General features: G+C 48.1%; 1 protein-coding gene across 50 annotated transcripts in view; it reads right to left on the minus strand.

The window, feature by feature from the left end:
• RBFOX1 (RNA binding fox-1 homolog 1) overlaps positions 1–18,535 on the minus strand; it is a 2,169,222-nt gene that overhangs the window by 361,039 nt on the left and 1,789,648 nt on the right. For 7 of the 50 annotated variants that reach the window (XM_081089200.1, XM_081089156.1, XM_081089171.1 and 4 more), the window contains exon 1: positions 15,006–15,383. The exons of 35 other annotated variants lie outside the window; for them this stretch is intronic. In XM_081089200.1, coding sequence (XP_080945326.1) covers positions 15,006–15,149 — 144 coding nt within the window. In that variant the 5' untranslated portion in view covers positions 15,150–15,383. Of the gene's footprint in view, positions 1–15,005; positions 15,423–15,748; positions 15,900–15,941; positions 16,322–18,535 lie in introns of those variants that run through there. 8 more of the 50 variants (XM_081089177.1, XM_081089179.1, XM_081089166.1 and 5 more) reach the window with 6 other exon arrangements.

Consider the following 18,535-nt stretch of genomic DNA (forward strand, 5'->3'; position numbering starts at 1 on the left):
CGCCAAGCAGCCCGCGTTGTTATTTTTGTAATTACTGGGAGTCTTTTTCATGTTGCACCCGGCCAGATCCCTGGCTCACCACGCCCGGCTATTCCCAGCACGCATGGAGAGACGGGGTGGGTCTGCAGTGGGAAGGGGCATTTGCGCTTTGGAAAGCAGCATTGAGAAGCAGCAGACGGGAAGGCACCGGGGACATTTCTTAAAGGCTGCACTCTGCGCCACTTTATTTAACAAGCTTTCTCTGTGTTCACTGCGGAGTTTGTTTATTAGAACAAAGGCTGTACTATTTTTTACACATAGTAATGCATTTAGTCATCATGATGACTGAAAACAGATATCATCGTTCCCATTTTACACATGAGAAAGCTGAAACAATGGATGTTAAAGTAACTGGCCAATGGGCATAGGAGATGGCAAGTGGCAGATTTAAATCAAATTTCAATGCAGGCACTATATGTGAAACTGTTCTACCACATTGCATTCTAATCAGCATCGCCAGCATCACTATCATCACCAAACATACCACCCCCGCCACATCCGCACCATGTCTACCATCACTTCTACCACCACTATCACAGCACTTGCTCTAATATCACCACCACCACCAATGCCACCAACACCATCATCATCACCAAGTATCACCTTCATCACCACATCCACCTGTGACCATCTCTACTATCACTTCTACCACCACTCTCACAGCACCTCCACTAATACCACCACCACCAGCACCCAGACCAACACTATCAACACCATCACCACCACCAAACATCACCAGCAACAATAAGACTGCCAGTACACTACCTTTACCATCACTACCTCCATTAGGATCACCATCATCACCTCTACCACCACCACAACCACCATCAGTACCAACACTACCACCACCACCACCACTAAAAGTAAAAGCATTGATTGAGCTTTTGCATTTGCTGGGGGGCTGTGCTGGGTGCTATACAAACAATCTCATGCCACACTCACAACTCTAGTTCCTGAGCCTGCATTACCTCTGTTACATAGAAATGAAGCTCCTTAGCAACTGACTTATGATCATAGAAACCAAGCTTCAGTGAGCTTGGAGATTGGCCCATGTAGATGGTCAGAAGTCTGTCAGCTTAGTTGACATGTTAAGATTCAAAGCCAGCTTGGCCCAACACTGACGAGAATGCAATTAACCCCGGTGCTCCTTTGCCCAGAGGCAGGAGAGGGAGGCATTGCCCACGGGACACTTCATCGAGCCTGCTCCCTGCTCCTCACCCACCCTATTGGAAGTCAGTTGCTAAGATGTGAGAGATCGCCCCGCTAAGTTGGGGTATAATTTTGTGTGGCAACTCTGCTACCAAACAGTGCACAAGTCCAAGTGCGAGATTCTCGGCTTTGGCCAAATACCATGCAGGAGGTGCTGGCCTGCAATATGCTGAAACTGGCCTGTAGTTCTCTCTGCTGGAGCCCACACCCAGACCAGCGCCTCCTGAGGCACTGCGCTCCCCACCAGTGCCCTCGGATGTCCCCCTGCAGCACGTTACATTTGTTCCCTTTGGCCGAGTACTGTCTCTGTGGGATGGAGAGGTGTCACAAAGAATAGCAGGGTTGTTTTTCAAAACTCTCACTCCTGTCCATGGCTCTGTCAGCTCCTAGTCCCAGCGGCCATCATCCGGCCCTGAATTACTGCTGTGGTCTCCTACCTGAGCCTCTGCTTTCAGTCTTACCCCTCTAACCTGTTCTGCACAGAACAGCCGAACTTGTCTTTTAAAGGCAAAATTCAATCCCATTCTCCCCTGTGTCAAGCCCTTTAGTCTTTTCCATTCTCCCCGTGTCAAACCCGTTAATCGCTTTCCCCCCTTTTTATTCCTTTGAGGATGGCATCTAACCCCCATATCAGTGGTTCCAAAAACTGTGGTCCCTTCCCCTCTGCCTCCTTCCTGCTCTCTCACGCTACTCCAGCCATCCTGGCCTTTTCTCTGTCCTCCAAAATCACCGGGCACAGAGTAGCCATGCCATAGACTCTCCGCCTCAGTGACAATGGTCTTCTCCACCCCAGTCGCCCCCTCCTTCACTCAGCTTCAATGTCACTTCCTCAGAGAGAGCTTCCTTGTGTCCTGAATCCAGCCCCTGCTATGTTCTGTGGACACCCTTCTCTTTATCACAACTTAGAATACATATTTCTACCATGATCACTTGCTCATTGCCTGTCATCCCCGCACACTCAGAAGCTCCATAAAGGACAACGAAGTTGGTTTCCTTGTCTCAATATCCTCAGTGACTAATCCAATTTTTTTGGCAGTGCAGAGGTTACATGAATATTTGTTGAGTGAATAAGCAAGTGAATTAATTATTAACCAATTACGTGCCAGAGGGGAGGCGATCTGATTTCATCATTATGGATGTCACTTGCTTTGCTAGAGACAACGTGATAAGCCTTTCATAAATAGATCAGAAAGTGTTAGGGGCATTTTACAAATGGTTAAAAACACAGCATTTCTCTTCTCTGATAGTATCAGATAAACTCTCAGAATCTGTCTTCAGTGCCAGGCGACAGTTGTCTTATGTAATGTAGTAATTGCTGGCTTGAATTAAAGGCATTGTTATTTTGGAGAGTGGAGAGTTGCTCTTTTGCTGACATACGAAGTGAAGGATCCATCCCTCATATTAACACATCATCTTCTTGGCATGCTACGTGATTAAGGAGGAAATGTGATTTTATGTTGTAGGGAAATTGATACTTTTTCACCAAGTCGAGAGGCGCTATCGGAATAAAGGGCTGTTTATTTGGGCGAATCACCAGTCTCGCACAAATCCCGAGCGCTAATTGCATAATGGGTCTTTACAAAACGCCCTACCATGGGTTAGGCTGGTTTCTCTGTTTTCGGTTTGAAAAATAGATTGTTTACTAAGCCATCAGAGCTATATGTAAACCAAGTAAACAATAGAGCAGATGTTGAAGGCTGTCTTGTGCCTCGTAGACATAATTAAAGACAATGAGACACTCAGGGAGTCAAGAACAGAGGACAAATGCAAACACAGAAATCAGTACAGTTTGGATGTCAGCTGCACTTGTTGGACACCTGCTTCCTCAGTCCAAGGCGCCGTATCATGTTTCCCAGGATGGGCAGTGTTTGCCCTGCGCACTGTTTACTTACGTAATTGCGTACATTTTGTTCTCCACTTTTCAGGAAGGCAAGAAAGGGAGTCTCTTCAATTGAGTATTTGTTTCAATTTCATGATCACTGAATTTGACCCTCAGTAGCTTCAAAGAACCTTTTTTTAATTTTCCCATAAGCACAAACATTCATGAAAACCACTTTCACATTTATAAAAGGAATCTAAGTCCAGGTTTGGGTGAGAGGGGGAGGGGGTTTATTCATTTTTCTCTGCAGTCATCCCTTCATGTATTTTTTAAAGGAGTTCTACTACATTGAGATGTTTATTTCTTAAAAGCCTTACACATCTTTAAGTCACGCATATTTCCTAAAGTGACGATTTCACCTTATACGAAAAGCAATCCAGCTGGGTAGGCTATTTAAAGTATCATCCTAATTTTCTAAATATTCTCTTTTGCCCTCAAACTCCTACTCAGAGATCTGTTAGTTTTCATCTCTCAGTTCCATAGGAGAAGAAATATAACCACACACAATGAAACACATGACATAATTAAGAGAACAGAAGTGTAATCCAAAAAAGAATAAACAACAACAGGGCTTTTCTCTGCAGATGCCTTGAGAGAGTAACTGAGGGTTCCAAATCCATCTCTTGATTATATCATTTCCCCCGTTCCAATTAGGAAAAAAAGCTGAAGTTAAAATCAGCTTCCTATGGCTTACTGGACAGGAGAAAGTTTCCCAGATCCAGAATTCTCAGTTCAGAAAATAGAGGACCTCACTCATTTTCAAAGCAAAAAAAATGCACAGATCTCTCTCTTTTTTTTTTTTTTTTTTTTTTTTTTTGTAAGCCACGGACTGTTTAAAGCCTCAGAAATCCCATTGCGGGAAGACCCCAGGATACCCAGGTGACTTGCAGGGGTGGGGATGTGGCTGCTGTGCACCCCCTTCGCCCAGTCTGTCCTTTGGGGTGATTTGGAAGGAAGGCGATCCTGGTGTGATCTGCGTCTCTTATCTTAGGAAAATGGTGTCAGCCCATTTTCACAGACAAGATCCAGAAGCATAAACACCACATGGGAGACAAATAGGGCCCTGATGCTACTATGGAACAGACAGATCGGCCCTGAAACACCAAAGACAGATCCATCCCTCCTCATTCACTCTTGAAAATGTCCCTAGGTGACACCCACACACGCACATGCGCACACATATGCACATGCTCACACATGTGTGTGCACACACAGACACACATATGTGCACACATACAGGATCTCAGAGGCTCAGGAAGGTTGCAAAGCACTAAATTCTTTTGATTTATAGAGCAGCCTGCACTGCATGGAGCAAAACAGCATGGCAACCGGGGACCCCGCTCCCAGAAATTCCTTTATGAACACGACCAGGCCCCGCCAGTGAACAAAGCAGTGGTGCAGGGTGTATAAATCATTAATACGGTGCCGGGCAGTGACTGCATTTCCTGTGTTGGTTGGAGAGCTCCTCAGCACAACGGGGACTTGGGGATTGGAATTGGCTGCGGAGAAACGCACTCCATCATCCTGCAAGCGGATGCGCTTCCCATCAGCCCTGCTCTCCTCTCTTCCCCACCCTCCCCGAGCCTGACAGCCTCGCCGCGTGTTGTAATTTATTCAACAGTAATCATAATGACTTAAAAATAAAATCACGAGAAAGCTTCAAAGTTGAAAGCTCTCCCCACTGACTCTCTCCCTTTCTGACAAGTTTTTGCCTTTGAAAGGAAAGAGAAATGAGGACTCCTGGCTGGGAGAGGCTGATGTTCACAGTGATGGGCCTGCAGGGCCTGGATGCAGCCTGCAGTCAGCGCCACCCGATGGGACAGGCCCTATGGATTCTGGAGTGAGACCCTCTGGTTTTCATCCTCCTCCCCTCCACCACCTGCCTCAGATCAGCATGGAAGGAAACGGAAGGACTCCTACCCACTCCCCCGGAGGCCTTTTGTGGGGGATTAAATGAGGTAGCCCATGTGAAAGTGCTTCGTAGTGTAGTTGTCACATACTGCTCCATAAAAGTTATTGATTATTTCATTATTTTAATTATTTTATTATTATCACCATGGCTGTTGAGGCTGGCTGGATTCTCTGACTTCCTAAATGATCTTGCAAGGAGCATCTCCTACTGCTTACAGAGTAGATTCGTTTTTTGAATGGAACTAAAGGGGGATGTAAAAAAAAAAAAAGAGGGAGAGAAAAAGGAAAAAAAAAAGAAAAAGAGTGTTCTCAAGAATCCAGTCACATGTTCTGAATGGAGACCCCCAGTGGCAAGTTCTGCCATTGCACCATGAAGAAAGAATCTCCACTCCCTATTTTAACTGTTCATTGCAAACACTTAGGTAAAAGGAGGGGTGGGGGAAGGAAGGAAGGAAGGAAGGAAGGAAGGAAGGAAGGAAGGAAGGAAGGAAGGAAGGAAGGAAGGAAGGAACAAAAAAATATTCCATAGTTTTATGCATATTATTTGGATGAAGCATCAGCCAGTTTAAGTAGAGAGAGTACACAGATTCAAAGCTAACTCATTTGCAAGGGCAGCTTCTGTGTTTCTAGAAATTCAAGGAGTGGCTAGATAGAGAAAGTCCTGACACCAGGAGGCCCACACCTCATTCTTCTGCTTCATAATACAGAGGACAAGCAATCAGGCAGCAGAGGGACACACACTCCCTCTCACAGGACAGACCCAGGGCCGGAAAACGCACGTGTCAGCCGGACAGTCATCCTGAAACTGGGGCATTTGCCCAGGCATCCACGCAAGTACCCAAGCACTGCCAGGCCCCAGAAAAACTCCCCCTGACTCTCCCCGGTGACAATCTGCACATTAGCAGGCGTCTGCCACATTCAAGCTTATGGGAATCAGCTCCAACGTGTGCCCAAGTCCCCTGCATCACAGAATAATGACATTCTGAATAGAAATAAATGAAGCCCCTGCAGTGTGATTCTGTCAGCTTTTGAAAGTAAATAACTTTGCTACTGACAAGAGCAAGACAATTTTTATTTTCCCTCCTCCTGTCACGGAGCATTAATTGAGATGTGCAGCCACATTCCAATCCAACACGGCCAGCAGCACTGACAGTTAGAAGGAGGAGAGAGAAGAAAACCAGATCAGGTAGGAGGAACCAAGGACCCTGAGGAAGACCCCCAGGTCCCCAGGTTCCTTGGCAGGCTGTGGGATAGATAGAGATATAGAGATATAGAAATATATCACATTTACTTGGAAGAAACAAAAATTCATGTTCAGCTCCCATAAACAAGCACTCATTCATTCTTTCACTCATTCTTCCTTTCATTTCTTTAACAAAAGTCTGTTGCCTGCTCACTGTGTGCCAGGCACTGTTAGTATGTCCCTCTGCATCATACAAATCCTACAAAGAATGGTTATGAAATGGTGATCCTTAACCCTATTTTCCTGAAGAAGCAACTGAAGCACCAGATCAAGTAAGGCCTCTTGCTCGATCTAGTTGGGTCAGCGAATCGAATAGCTGAGTTGGGATCAAGCCTTCAGTTCAAGACTTCTGTCCTATATAGGCCTCCAGAGATAGCAATCATTTCTTAAACTATGCTTTGGGCGGCGGGGGGGGGGGGGGGGGGGGGAGGCGGGTAGGACCTGACACCAACTGGTTCTAAAATGATGTAGGCTTCTCACCTGAATTTTCGTAAGAGCCTTGAGATGGGCAGTTGGATACTGCTAAATGTAGACGTCACTGCTCATTCTGTTTTTGGATCTCGACATTGCTCCCTGTTAAGGAAAGACTCACCTGGGGGTGGGGGAATCTCCCAGCTCTCATCCTTGCCTAACAGCAGAGCTTGCCCTCCTTCCTCCTCCCCCCCTCCACGCCCCCCCCTCCCCCGACAGCCCCACCGCAATGCCTCGACTCAGGCAGAGCAGAACTACCTAAGGGAAGATGGAGCTATTTGCTGTTGCTTTTGATAAGGGGATCAAGTCCTCGAGGTGAGCCTGGGCAAACATCAAATGCCCAAAACGAACAGTCTCATTAAGACTAACCCCTTTGTGTATTTACTCATCAGGGCACATCCATCCTCCGTAGCTGCAATGGGGAGAAAGTCCTCACATCTCTGGGAGCACACACTAGCCTGCTGAGTGCTTTTTGCCGTGGCTCCAATCCCTAATCTTGATTCTGTGCGTGTTTAAACACAACATGAAGAACAGCAGCAAAACAGGGGGAGACTGCTCCTCACCTGGAGCCCGGCCCAGTGTCTGAAACCACAGCCCCTCCCAGCCCCCTGGTCTCGGAGCCCTGCACGCTGCAGATGGGGAGTATGTGCCCGTGTTCCTTTGCTGTGTGCTCTGACCGCCGCGCTGCCAGAGGGGAGAGGAGGTGATGCGGAGAGATAACTAGAGTCTTGCTCTTTGCAGAGCAGGTCAAGGGAGGAATGAATGATTCCGTACCAGACATGAAACGGGATCCTTAGGAAATCCAATGGAGCCAGCCAACGTTACCCAATGATGGCACAGGGATGGGCGATTTGATAGACCCTCCGTGAGGACGGACACCATTGCTTACTGAGAACGTCTAGCAGAACAGCTGGCACCAAAGCAGGAGTTCAATAAGCATGGAGTGAATGAATGAACAGGCGAATGGATATTTATCTCAATGTATGTTGGAAAAAAATCATATCAAAGATGTGATCCTGCAACTATGTATTTATGTGTCTTGGTTTGAGCAAATCTACTTTTAAGTTCAAAATACAAGTTGATCTAAAACTATTAAGTAGATATCAACTGGGATGGTGAGTGAATTGGTAAAAATGAGGAAGGGGATGGTTGAAGGCCTGAAATTTCAGAGCCAGTGTTCCCCACTCATCGTTTCCAAAGTTAAAGGCCTGTTGCAGAAGCACCCTGATGAGCTTCCACAGAGGATACCAACGGGACTTTGGGTGCTCCACGTCAGGGTCTTCCTAAGGCTCCCATCCAAACCCTCCACCCAGCTCTGATCCCCAAACCTGTTTCCAAAGGCCCCTGGGTTTCTCCACAGCTCGGGAGTGGTCTTGGTTCATTTGTTCATCCATTTCCATGTTTTCATGTTTCCCCTATGACCCCAGAGGATAGCAGAAGCCATCCCGGGTACTCCCGCTTAACTTGTGACCCAACTCCACTGCTCCCTGTGTCCCGCGCCGCTCACTCTCTTTTGCGGATGAGGCCTGTATACTCCCCTTCCCTGTTCTTAGGACAACTCTCTCAACTCTTCACATGCCAAATGTTCCCTTTTCCTCGGATCAGAAAATGCATCACCTCCTCACTGAGACCCACACCGACCTACGCAACAACCACCAACAACCCCCTGACCCTTTCTCCCATCGCCCTGCTTATTTCCTGCACAGCACTCTCCCCTTGCTAATGCACTCACATTTGCATCCTCTATTCTTCCTTTACTGCAGCGCCAGCTCCATGGTGGCAGGGGCCTCTCCTAATTGATTTGCTGCAATATTCTCAGTGCCTGGAGACAAGGTTTTGCCCAAACGAAAGAAGGAACAAATGATTGAAGGCATCTGCACAGGAATCTGCAAAAATGGGTGGCAATCACTGCCTCCCTTGCTTCCAAGGTTCTAGAAAGTTCTAATGTATTCATTCTTTCTTGCCTTAACATTTTTTGAGCAATGACTACCTATTAGACTTTATTTTAGGAATCATGGGTAGAATATCAGACAGAATAAAGAAGTCTCTGACATCATGTTGCTTATAGTCTACTCTAGCAGGTCAGAAAAAGCATCGCAAAAAGTGCTCTGCAAACTGCCTGCTGCCTAACACATACAAGAAACGCAATGGAAGAGAGGGGTGGGTAGTGAGACCCCAGGTGGTGGAAAGCAGTCCTGTTGCTCTTTTTCAGCCAGGATCAACCCATCCGGGTCACCATATGTCAGGATCAGAAATAGCACCAAGACCCCTTTTCCCCAAATGCTTTCAGTTGCCAGCAAGTTCCAACCATATATGCTTTTTCCTAACCCCAAGCGGGGGGGGGAGCGGGGGGGGGACTTGGGGGTCCATCAGAAAGCCTCTCTGTCACAGTGTCTCTGCAGGAGCAGCCCTGCAGGTTCGCTGCTCATTTCCCCAGCTCGCCAGCATTCAGCGTGTGGAAGGGCCCAGGCCAGGGCCCTCCTGAGCTATTGTGCCTGAGATCTGACCTCATTTGACACAGCCCCTCTCAATGGGACCAGCCACATCAGGCAGACAGCCACAGGCCACTGCTCAGCCCTGCAAAGTTCTCTGGGGCAGCTCCCGGAAATAGGAAACTTTATTGATGAATGGAACTTTCTCGGCTTCTCTTAATTGAATTAAACAGCGCACTGGGACACCTCTCCCCGTCCATTAGAAAGGTCTCTGCAGATGGGGCAATTACGCCCACACTTTGTCAGCTCTGCCTCATTCACAGGATGACATCTCCTGCATCGCCCAGCCCCATAGGCGCAGACGCACCAACCTGATTTTGTTTACAATGCTGCAATTCCTCCTCCAGAAGACTGTTATTTGCCTGACAAACTACACTGTTTTTACCCGGCCAGTATGAATAAACAAGCATTACGTTTCCCGTTGGGACAGAGAGCCTGGTTAAATGAATCAGAAAACCCAAAAAAGATTGCCTACCCCCAGTCCATCAGCTACCGGACAGTTACTCAAGGGCCAGCTGTAAGGAAAGCAGATGGGACGTGAGCACTAATTGCACGGACTTTCTCCACTCCCCAAGAGGCAGGGCGGCCCTTGCACGTTCTGACACGGAAACCCCCACCAAATGGCAAGTAGAGCTGCCGAATGGTGCAGGACTCTGTTGGTCTCTGGACTAACTGATGTTTACAATTAAATAATCTTAAGGTAGCCGTGGATGGGTGGCTCAGTCGGTTGAGCAACATCCCATGCACCAAAGGGTTCAATTCCGGTCAGGGCACATACCCGAGTTTTGGGATTGGTCCCTGGTTGGGGTGCATACAGGAGGCAATTGATTTATGTTTCTCTCATATTGATGCTTTGTTTTGTATTTCTCTCTTCCTTCCTCCCTCCCTTTCTAAAAATATTCTTGAGTGAGGATTTAAAAAATAATAAATAATCTTAAGGCAGAGGCAACCCAAGTGACCCTGCAGTCAATACCCACCCCCCTTCCATAGGGTCCTGAAATGGGAGAAACACAACGGAACCCACACCCACCTGGGATATGGGCCTTGTCTGGCCAAGAAAAGCCCAGCAATCCATGCCTGCTTCCCTTGAATTGGAAAACTCAGAGCAACCAGGACAACTGGTTAATTAACCAACTTACATCACAGCATCTCTCTAGAAAGAGACAGAGGGACCCATGTTCTATCAGGCATTCACCCAGGCCTGGGGATGTGCTCATTCCCACCACTTATACTCCTTAAACAATTCAGACATGAAGATAATCTATTCTAATTCTTTTCTGTGTTATTGACACCATTGACTCCCCCCAATCCACAGCACAATTTAATAAATCAACATGGGATTAAGCCAAGAAGAAGGAAGGTGATAAAATGCCATTGGGTCCCCTATAAATCATCAGCCTGAGCAGCACAAGGTAAGTAACTGGAGGGAGAATTGAACTTGTCTACGCAGCCATAATTGTTATGGCCCACCGAACGTCTCCCAAATTTATGCCCCCGGCAGGCACATGGGGGCGCTCCCCTCCCACCCCCTCCTGTGCGAGCAGACTCTCCCAGGGACTCTGTACCCAGCACCACTTTCTAATTAAAGACAGCAAGGGCTGGTATGCAAGTTTCAGTTCAATTGCTTTCGATCTGAAGATGTCCACAGTGAGCAATGGCTTCATTTACCAGGAATTACCCTTTGTACAAACCACTTCACTATTTAAAACAAACCACATGGATCATCATTAAGTGGGAAAAATTACCAATCTTCCGATATCGACAGTGGCATGGCCCACTTTGGAGCCCCCTCCCTCCCCCTTTTAATGTGGATTTTAAGCATTTGACTTGTTTTTAAATTCAGGCTGATACAAAGGTTCTGGGTGAATAGGATCTGACAGCGAGAAGCTTCCTGAGAAGGGTACTGGGGTCACGTGGGGTCTAGGAACTGGGGAAACTGAGTGACGATGCTACTTCTGCTCTTCCAGAGGGTTAGACGCCAGCGTGAATCTAAGCTCAGGGAAACCTGGCAAGATGGGTGCATCGGAAAACAGACCTCATCTGCTCTGTCCGGATGACTTTCCACGCGGTAGATGCTCTTCTGTGTGCTCCCTGTGACGTAGGACATGTGTCAAGCATCTCTAGACTTTTGTGTCTCTGTGTGTGCACGTGTGTGTGTGTGTGTGTGTGTGTGTGTGTGTGTGTTGGGGGGAGGGGACTGCTGTTTTCTATTTTTCTCTATGAGAAAAACAAAACATATTTCCTTTTGTATTCACTCATTGCAAAGCCCCCGATTTGGAATTTGTATTCAGAATTTCCCTCAAAGCAAAAATGTCTGCATGGGTACCTGCTTTGGAACTCTGGGGAGAGTCTGGGGCAGGTGGGTTGAACTTCACCTGAGAAGAAGATTCCCCAGCAAAGAAGACACAGTTAAACCTCTGCAGGGCGTTATGAATAGCAGCTGAAGCAGGACTTGTCCTGGACAGCAAGATGGAAGCCAGCTGCTCCGAGGCTCACCTGTCCCTTGCATCTTAGAATGATCTACAAGATACATGCTATATACCAGGGGATATCGATGTGTGCATGCACATATGTGTACATATGCATGTGATAACATCATTGGGCTTGGTATTGAGGTGCCAAAAGGACTATACAACTTTATACCACCTTGCAATTCCAAACTGTAGCAATATCTCCAATGTCAAAAAGAAGCAGCAGGAGAAAATAAAAGATTTATAACTGTAGTAAAATACCTATCTAAGGGAGAGTTACTGGGACATAAATACATGAAATGGATTAAGTCAAATAATTTAAATGCCCAGGTTGGGCTGAATAGATAAGTTTTTTGTGGCAAAAGGGTTATGCTGTTTTCATGTGGTCAAGCGGAGGAGACCTGGGTGCTGAGGTGCCCCAATTGATTTTTTGTTTTATTTTATGAGTTGTCTTAGGAACAAATCCGGGAGGCTCTAGGAAGAGAGGCTGGATGTCAGAGCTGAGGCAAAGAGAGCAAACGATGAAGTAATTTTCCTTAGATATCGTATGAGAAAGAAGCACCATCTGAAACTTCATTCCAGGAAATTATATTTCACTGAAGACTCGGTGGCCCCGATCAGAGTTTGCGATTTTATAACACAGAACAATGAAAGCTCCAAAATAAGGCAGCGGTGTCTTAATCACGCTCTTATGTAATTGGTGATCAGAATGACAGACACCCCTGGAATATCTTCACTTGTAAATAATAATAAAATAAAAGGCTTTCAATAAAGGCGTCATTTATTACAGATTGCTGCTCGGGTCACCCATGTGATCAACTTGCTCTGAGAGTACAGATCATCAAAATGGAATGAAGAGACAATAACAGCTAAAGATCCATAGTAGACAGAAAAGAGAGTGGCCATGTAGAGATAGAAGATGTGCAGATTGCATCAGTAAGTGGTTTCTGGCGATTGAAGGGAACTGCTTCACACCCTTCATCAGCCCGTGGTCTGGACTGCTAACTAAAAGCGAGGGCAGGAGGCTTCTGTGCACACTGTGAGGACAGCAATGGCTGGAAGAGGTGGCCCGCAGGTTTTGCTCTCCAGTCCTGAGGGTGCACCTTTAGCAAGGGTGGAAGGCACAGATAGGAAACCTGATTCTCAACAAGACAGGCGGACATAGATGCCTGCTTGTACTGTACCTTAGGCATTTAGTAAAACTCAGAAAACATGCACACACACACACACACACACACACACTGCATTCTGACACTGTGTGTGTCACAGCTTCAGCTTATCAGCGCTTCTACTCCCAGGATTACATGCTCTTTCAAGAGGGAGGTGAGTGCCATGGCACATTTCAAAGCCCACCTCTGTCTGTCTGTCCTCATAGGGGACCACGATGCTGATTCAGTCACTTCTAAATATTTGCCATGGCTGCCAGCATTCCCTGGGAGCCTCCCTTTGCCAGAGCAGCAGTGCTCCCCCCCTGGAAGAGATGGCCTGGCAGATGCTGGGAGCCTGCATGTACCCCGTACACTCGTCCTTTTCATGGCGAGAATAACCTCCCGCTCAAAGTCACTCTCTTCTTTCCCAAGTTGTGCCTAAACCGGCAAACCAATGTAACAATTCAAGAGGAAGAAAGATTCATTTATTAAAATAGAATCGTGCACAAGGAAACGGGGAAAGCACTGGATAGCTCTAGCATTCGACTAGCTAGGTAACGCTGTTCAAATTGATTAATAGATACCATGAAAGAAGTGAATATAGAAGGCAGAAGATCAACTCATATTAATAGTTAGATTCAATTCAACTCAGGCTGAGCATCTGTGGAAATGCTCATTAGGAAACTCTTCTAGTGAGTAACTGGTCTTACACACACACACACACACACACACACACACACACACACACACACCAAAGATACAGAAATGGTAGGAGCAGATGAATGATATAACATTTACCAACAGGCTTTTCATAAATGTTCCCTGGCACAATTTCCTTTCTGAGAAATGGAATAACATAATATTTAAAAAGAGAAACCGATGTCTTCCCAAGATATGAAAACCATACGAAAACGCTGTTTCCCAAAAGACTTGTGAGAGAAACTACGCCTGAACAAATTATTTTCTGGAAGTAACCAACTTGATCACAAATGACCCAAGCGTTCCAAACAGAATCTTGACATTTTATGGCTGCATTTATTCCTGCAACAGATTGACACTGAGGGTCTTTGGAGAAGGAGGCCCCGTCTGCACACTGGTAAAGGAAGTTTAGTAGACCGCAACCACACATGGCTAACAAATGGTACTCCTGAGGGGAGTCCATCGAAAAATAGATGAAATGACTACAATCACGGTTAACTCTTCATGTAGCAGCTCGGGACAGGGAAAAGCATTCCATTTGCATGACAAAACCCTTCTCACCCCACCAGCCACCTCCACAGCCCTGCCAGGCTGAGAGAAAGCCAGGCTTGTCACCAGCCCCCCAAGACAATATTGAGCTGTTCCCCAAACCCAGGACACCGACTTAGGCAGCGGCTCTACTAGTAAAAAAAGGAAGGAGAGACAGAAAGGGCCAGAGGAAACACCCAGAGAAAGAGAGGAACACAAAGAAAGATTCTGAAATGTACACAGAATGGAAAATAAACACAAAATCCCACGGCAAGACCATTAAGGGAGAGTGGAGGAGGAAAAAATAAAAAGCCTTCACACGGAGCCACAAAGACTGCATCCTACACGGCTCGCCTTCACCCCAGCACTAGCCAGGGAGTTTGGAAGCAGATTCTGGGGCTGCCACGCTCCAGAAACCCAAAGGCTCCGATTCCAAAAGCAACTGAATGCAGCACCACCCAGACAAACTTAAGAAAATAAAAACACTGAGCAGACACACACATACACAGATTTTTTTTTTTCTTGCACTCTCTAGTAAAGCTGCTGAGTTCAAATTCCAAGCACTCAAAGGCCCCCACAGAGTCCCACACTCAGATCGGAGGGGCTAGCCTGGGGTCACGTTCCCACACTGGCACAAGAAGGATGCCAGTAAGAAGGCAGTTAGCGATTTTAAACTCCTGTTACCCAAGCCTGGAAGCAGGCGTGCAAAGTGTGCACAGAGGGGCAAACACAGCTGGGCGCTGGCTATCGGGGTCCACGGAGAACGAGGGGTTCCCACGCAGCCCTCCCGTCCAAAGGCGCGCACCAGCCAGCCCCCTCCCCGTCCCCTCCAAGGTACCAAAGCTCAGCCCAGCGACGCGGGGACCCAGTCCAGGAGCCCTGGCAGCAGCCTCGGAGGGAAGCCGCGCGCCTTACCTGCTGTAAGTACATAAAAGTCAAGGCACACGAGAGCTGGGGACACATGCCCACGCTGGGGAGCGCCACGCAGGTGGCCCCCGTCAGAGGATGCTGCATTTCGTCTCTCTGGCGCCCGCCGAGCAGGAGTGGGGACGCTCGCATGCAATCGCGCCGCTGCTCTTTGCCTGGACGCTACAATTTTCTTTTTCTTTTTTTTAATTTTGCTGATTATCTAAGTCAAACCCGGGTGGCTGCTCTCTCCTTCTCTCTCTCTCTTTCTCCCTGTCTCTCTCGCCCTCCCCACGCCGCACCCCGCGCGTCCCTCCTCCCTCGCTTTCCGTCTTCCCCTCGGGTTTGCTGGCTCCCAGCGTCCGTCAGCCTGCCTCCAGCGAAGACACTTGAGAGGGTCAGGAAACTATTTTGCTTCCTTTGGGTGTATCTTGTGTGTGTGCGTGCGTGTGCGTGTGTGATTGTTGGGCCTGCTTGCTGATGCCCCCCAAAGTGGCAGGTGCCCCCGCTGCCCCCGCCCCCCGCGACGATGGCAAGAAAGAGCAGAAAGGCAACTTCTATGAAAGGTAGAGGGGTGCCCTGCCCTCCTGTAGATGCTGAGTGTGTGTGTTGGGGGGTGGGGGGGTAGAGCTAAGGGCGAAAGAGCCAGGGAGGGGGAGAGGGGAAGGAGAGAGAGGGAGAAAGAGGGGGAGAGAGAGAGAGAGAGAGAGAGAGAGAGAGAGAGAGAGAGAGAGAGAGAGAATTTGACTCACACTGAGGCTCACTCCGTTGTTCCTGATGCTCTTGCCTCCTCATTTGTCAAATGGGTCCAGGGAAGGGTTGGGATGTGTGTGTGTGCGTGTGTGTGTGTGTGTGTGTGTGTGCGCGCGTGTGTGTGTTTCCCTTTTTCCCTTTTTTTCCCCCTCCCCTTTGCTTTTTTTTTTTTTTTTTTTTTAAACGACTCACCAAAATTCAAATGGTGTCTGCTAAAAATCTCCGCGGGGCAGGCGAGGCAGCGAGGAGCGCCCTACATCACGAGTGCCTAGCGAGCTGGACAATTCCTGCGCTCCCCCAACTGGGACCCGGGCTGAGACGTGGGTGGCGGTTCCTGCGCCCCACTCCTTGGCAAATAAACACGAAAATGGGATTCTCTCTCCGAAAGTGCTGGGATGACGCTAGGGGCCGGGGGTAGGGGGAGCCAGGGCTGCTGGACTCCCAGGCAGGGCAGTTTCTGGGGGCCCCCGCCCCCTGGCAGGGCGGCTCAGGCGGGGAGGCACCCCAGGCGCGTGGGGCGCAGTTTTCCCTGGGCGCCTCGCGGCGGCTGGGCAGGCAGCAGCCAGCACACCAACCAGCCAGCACACCGCGCAGCCCGGAGCCAGCCGCCGAGTGGGAGAAGCCGCCCTGCCTGGCATGGGAATAAATGAAGCCCGTGGGACTAAGGAACACGCCACACGCCAGCCCCCGGCAAAGGCGAGGGGGGCTCCTTCCAGCCGAGGATCCCCGCTCTTCTCCAATTATAAATGCGCAGGGTGGGAAGCCCACGTCTGATAAGAGATTACCAGCGGGCACATGACAATGGTTTATTTATTTTTTTTTCTTGCCTGATCAGCCCTCCTTGGCCAAATTAGCATTCTGCCCTTTGCGAGAGGGGTCTCTCCCTCCCCTGTATTTTAAGAAGTAATAATTATGCATTACTAGATCCTGTTAGTCTTTATGCCATAAAACAGGATGTGATCTGCAAATCAAAAGAAAACGTTAAGACTCTAACAAGTCTTTGGTCCTCCCAGGAAACAGCAGGCTTGGCGGCAGTAAATTCCTCATCAGGGATAACACTGCATTTTGTGATCGAGATTTTGACCCAGTGACTGGGTTTTCCTTATGTTTTTCAGAGCAAGAGGCTGTGGGAACAGCATCTATTTGGGTTGCTGGACTCCCTGAAAGACACCGCCTGGTTTCAGATTCCTCGCCGCTGCCCAGCAGGGCAGAGATGCCAGCAAGGGCTGGGCATCCTCAGGAAAGGGCCAGAGGGCAGGACCCAGGGGCTGGGACCAGGGACCAGGGACCAGGGGCATCCCCCTGCAGACCCCTCCTGGAGGCTCACAGGGACACTCTCAGCCGAATGACAGCTCCTGAACTGAGCCATCAGCGCGCAAGGCACAGCTCACTTTGCAGGCTAATCAAAATGCTTTCTGGAGAAAAGCAAATTAATGATACCACAGCTCCATTTTTGTTGTTCTGTTTTGAAATGCCATCAATAACTATAAAGTCTTCCCTCTGCCAAACACTAGGCCCCAACCAGGCTGTTTCTTTCTACTTCTCACCCTCCAACCCCCTGTGACTCACACATCCCATCAATTTAGAGGGAATACAGTCGCATGGTTAAGCCTAAGTGAATTGATATGGGCGATTAGGGGAGTACAGGCTGGTGTTTTATGCGTGTGTGTGTTTTTGTTTTTGTTTTTTTTTTTTTTTGGGGGGGGGGGGTGGCAGCAGTGGCTAGCTGGAAAAATCATGGCTGTATATATGTTGCCTCAGAAATCATATTTACCAGACAAGGTCTGATTTATAGTTAAAATGTTTCCCTCTTTTCTAGCTTCTTTTTTTTCTTACTTTTTGCCTGCCTTTCGGTTGTTTTAAATTTTGCAACTCACAGAATCCAAAGAAAAACCACTCCACCAAACACAGATGGAATAAAAGGTCAAAGATCTCCAGTCCTGACTCGCCTCCTCCATTCTTCCCTCTGCCTCCAGCAATGTGCTGTCCTGACAGGGGTCCCCCTGCTTTCCTTCATTTGCTTTCTCCCTGGCACTGGAAAAGCCTGCAAATGCCCCCAAAAGAGGGCAGAATTTCCCCTTCAGCTCATTTTCATCAGAAGCATGATAAATAATACATGGCACTTTAATAAGACCTTATCTGAATGGTTTAATGAAAAACAAATACATTATGTAAGGAACCAATAACTGCTCTCGGCTGCCCTGAGCCAGGCCTGGTTTTCCTGTCCCTTTTCTTCCTAAAGTTGAAAACCCTCCGTGGTGATTGGATTCCTGTGGACCCATTTTGCAATCATGCTTCAAACCTCTGCTTAACTTAGGTCCTCACAGTCAGGTGCATCGGAAGTCTGCAAAGTGAGACAATGGGGCCCAGACCTTCAAAATGCATCTCCAAATGATTCTGTGGACAGCCACAGTCCCAGGTTCCCACACAAGCACAGTCACGCACTGAGATGAGTACACACCCCATCCACAAGGGACCCGCTTACAGGATTGGGCAGGAAAGAGTTTGCAGGGGTGAGCATCAGCACACGCTCATCAGGAGCCAAGCCGATGACCCCGGATCAATTGGTGACACCACATTTACCTCGATTGCTCACTGGATGACAAACCTCCGCCAGCCTTTCAAGTCTTCAGCCTTTCAGTGATATTGTCTCTATCACTGAAGATGCTGATTTTGAATCCCAGCTCAACAGAGACTGAGAAAGAGCCACATCAAGCTACTAGCTCCCAAACAAGTCCCCTACATCAATAAGTATGAGACCTGGGGGTTACTCTTCCCTCTCCACA

Source organism: Myotis nattereri, assembly GCF_964212035.1.
Source record: "Myotis nattereri genome assembly, chromosome: 4".
Taxonomy (NCBI): domain Eukaryota; kingdom Metazoa; phylum Chordata; class Mammalia; order Chiroptera; family Vespertilionidae; genus Myotis; species Myotis nattereri.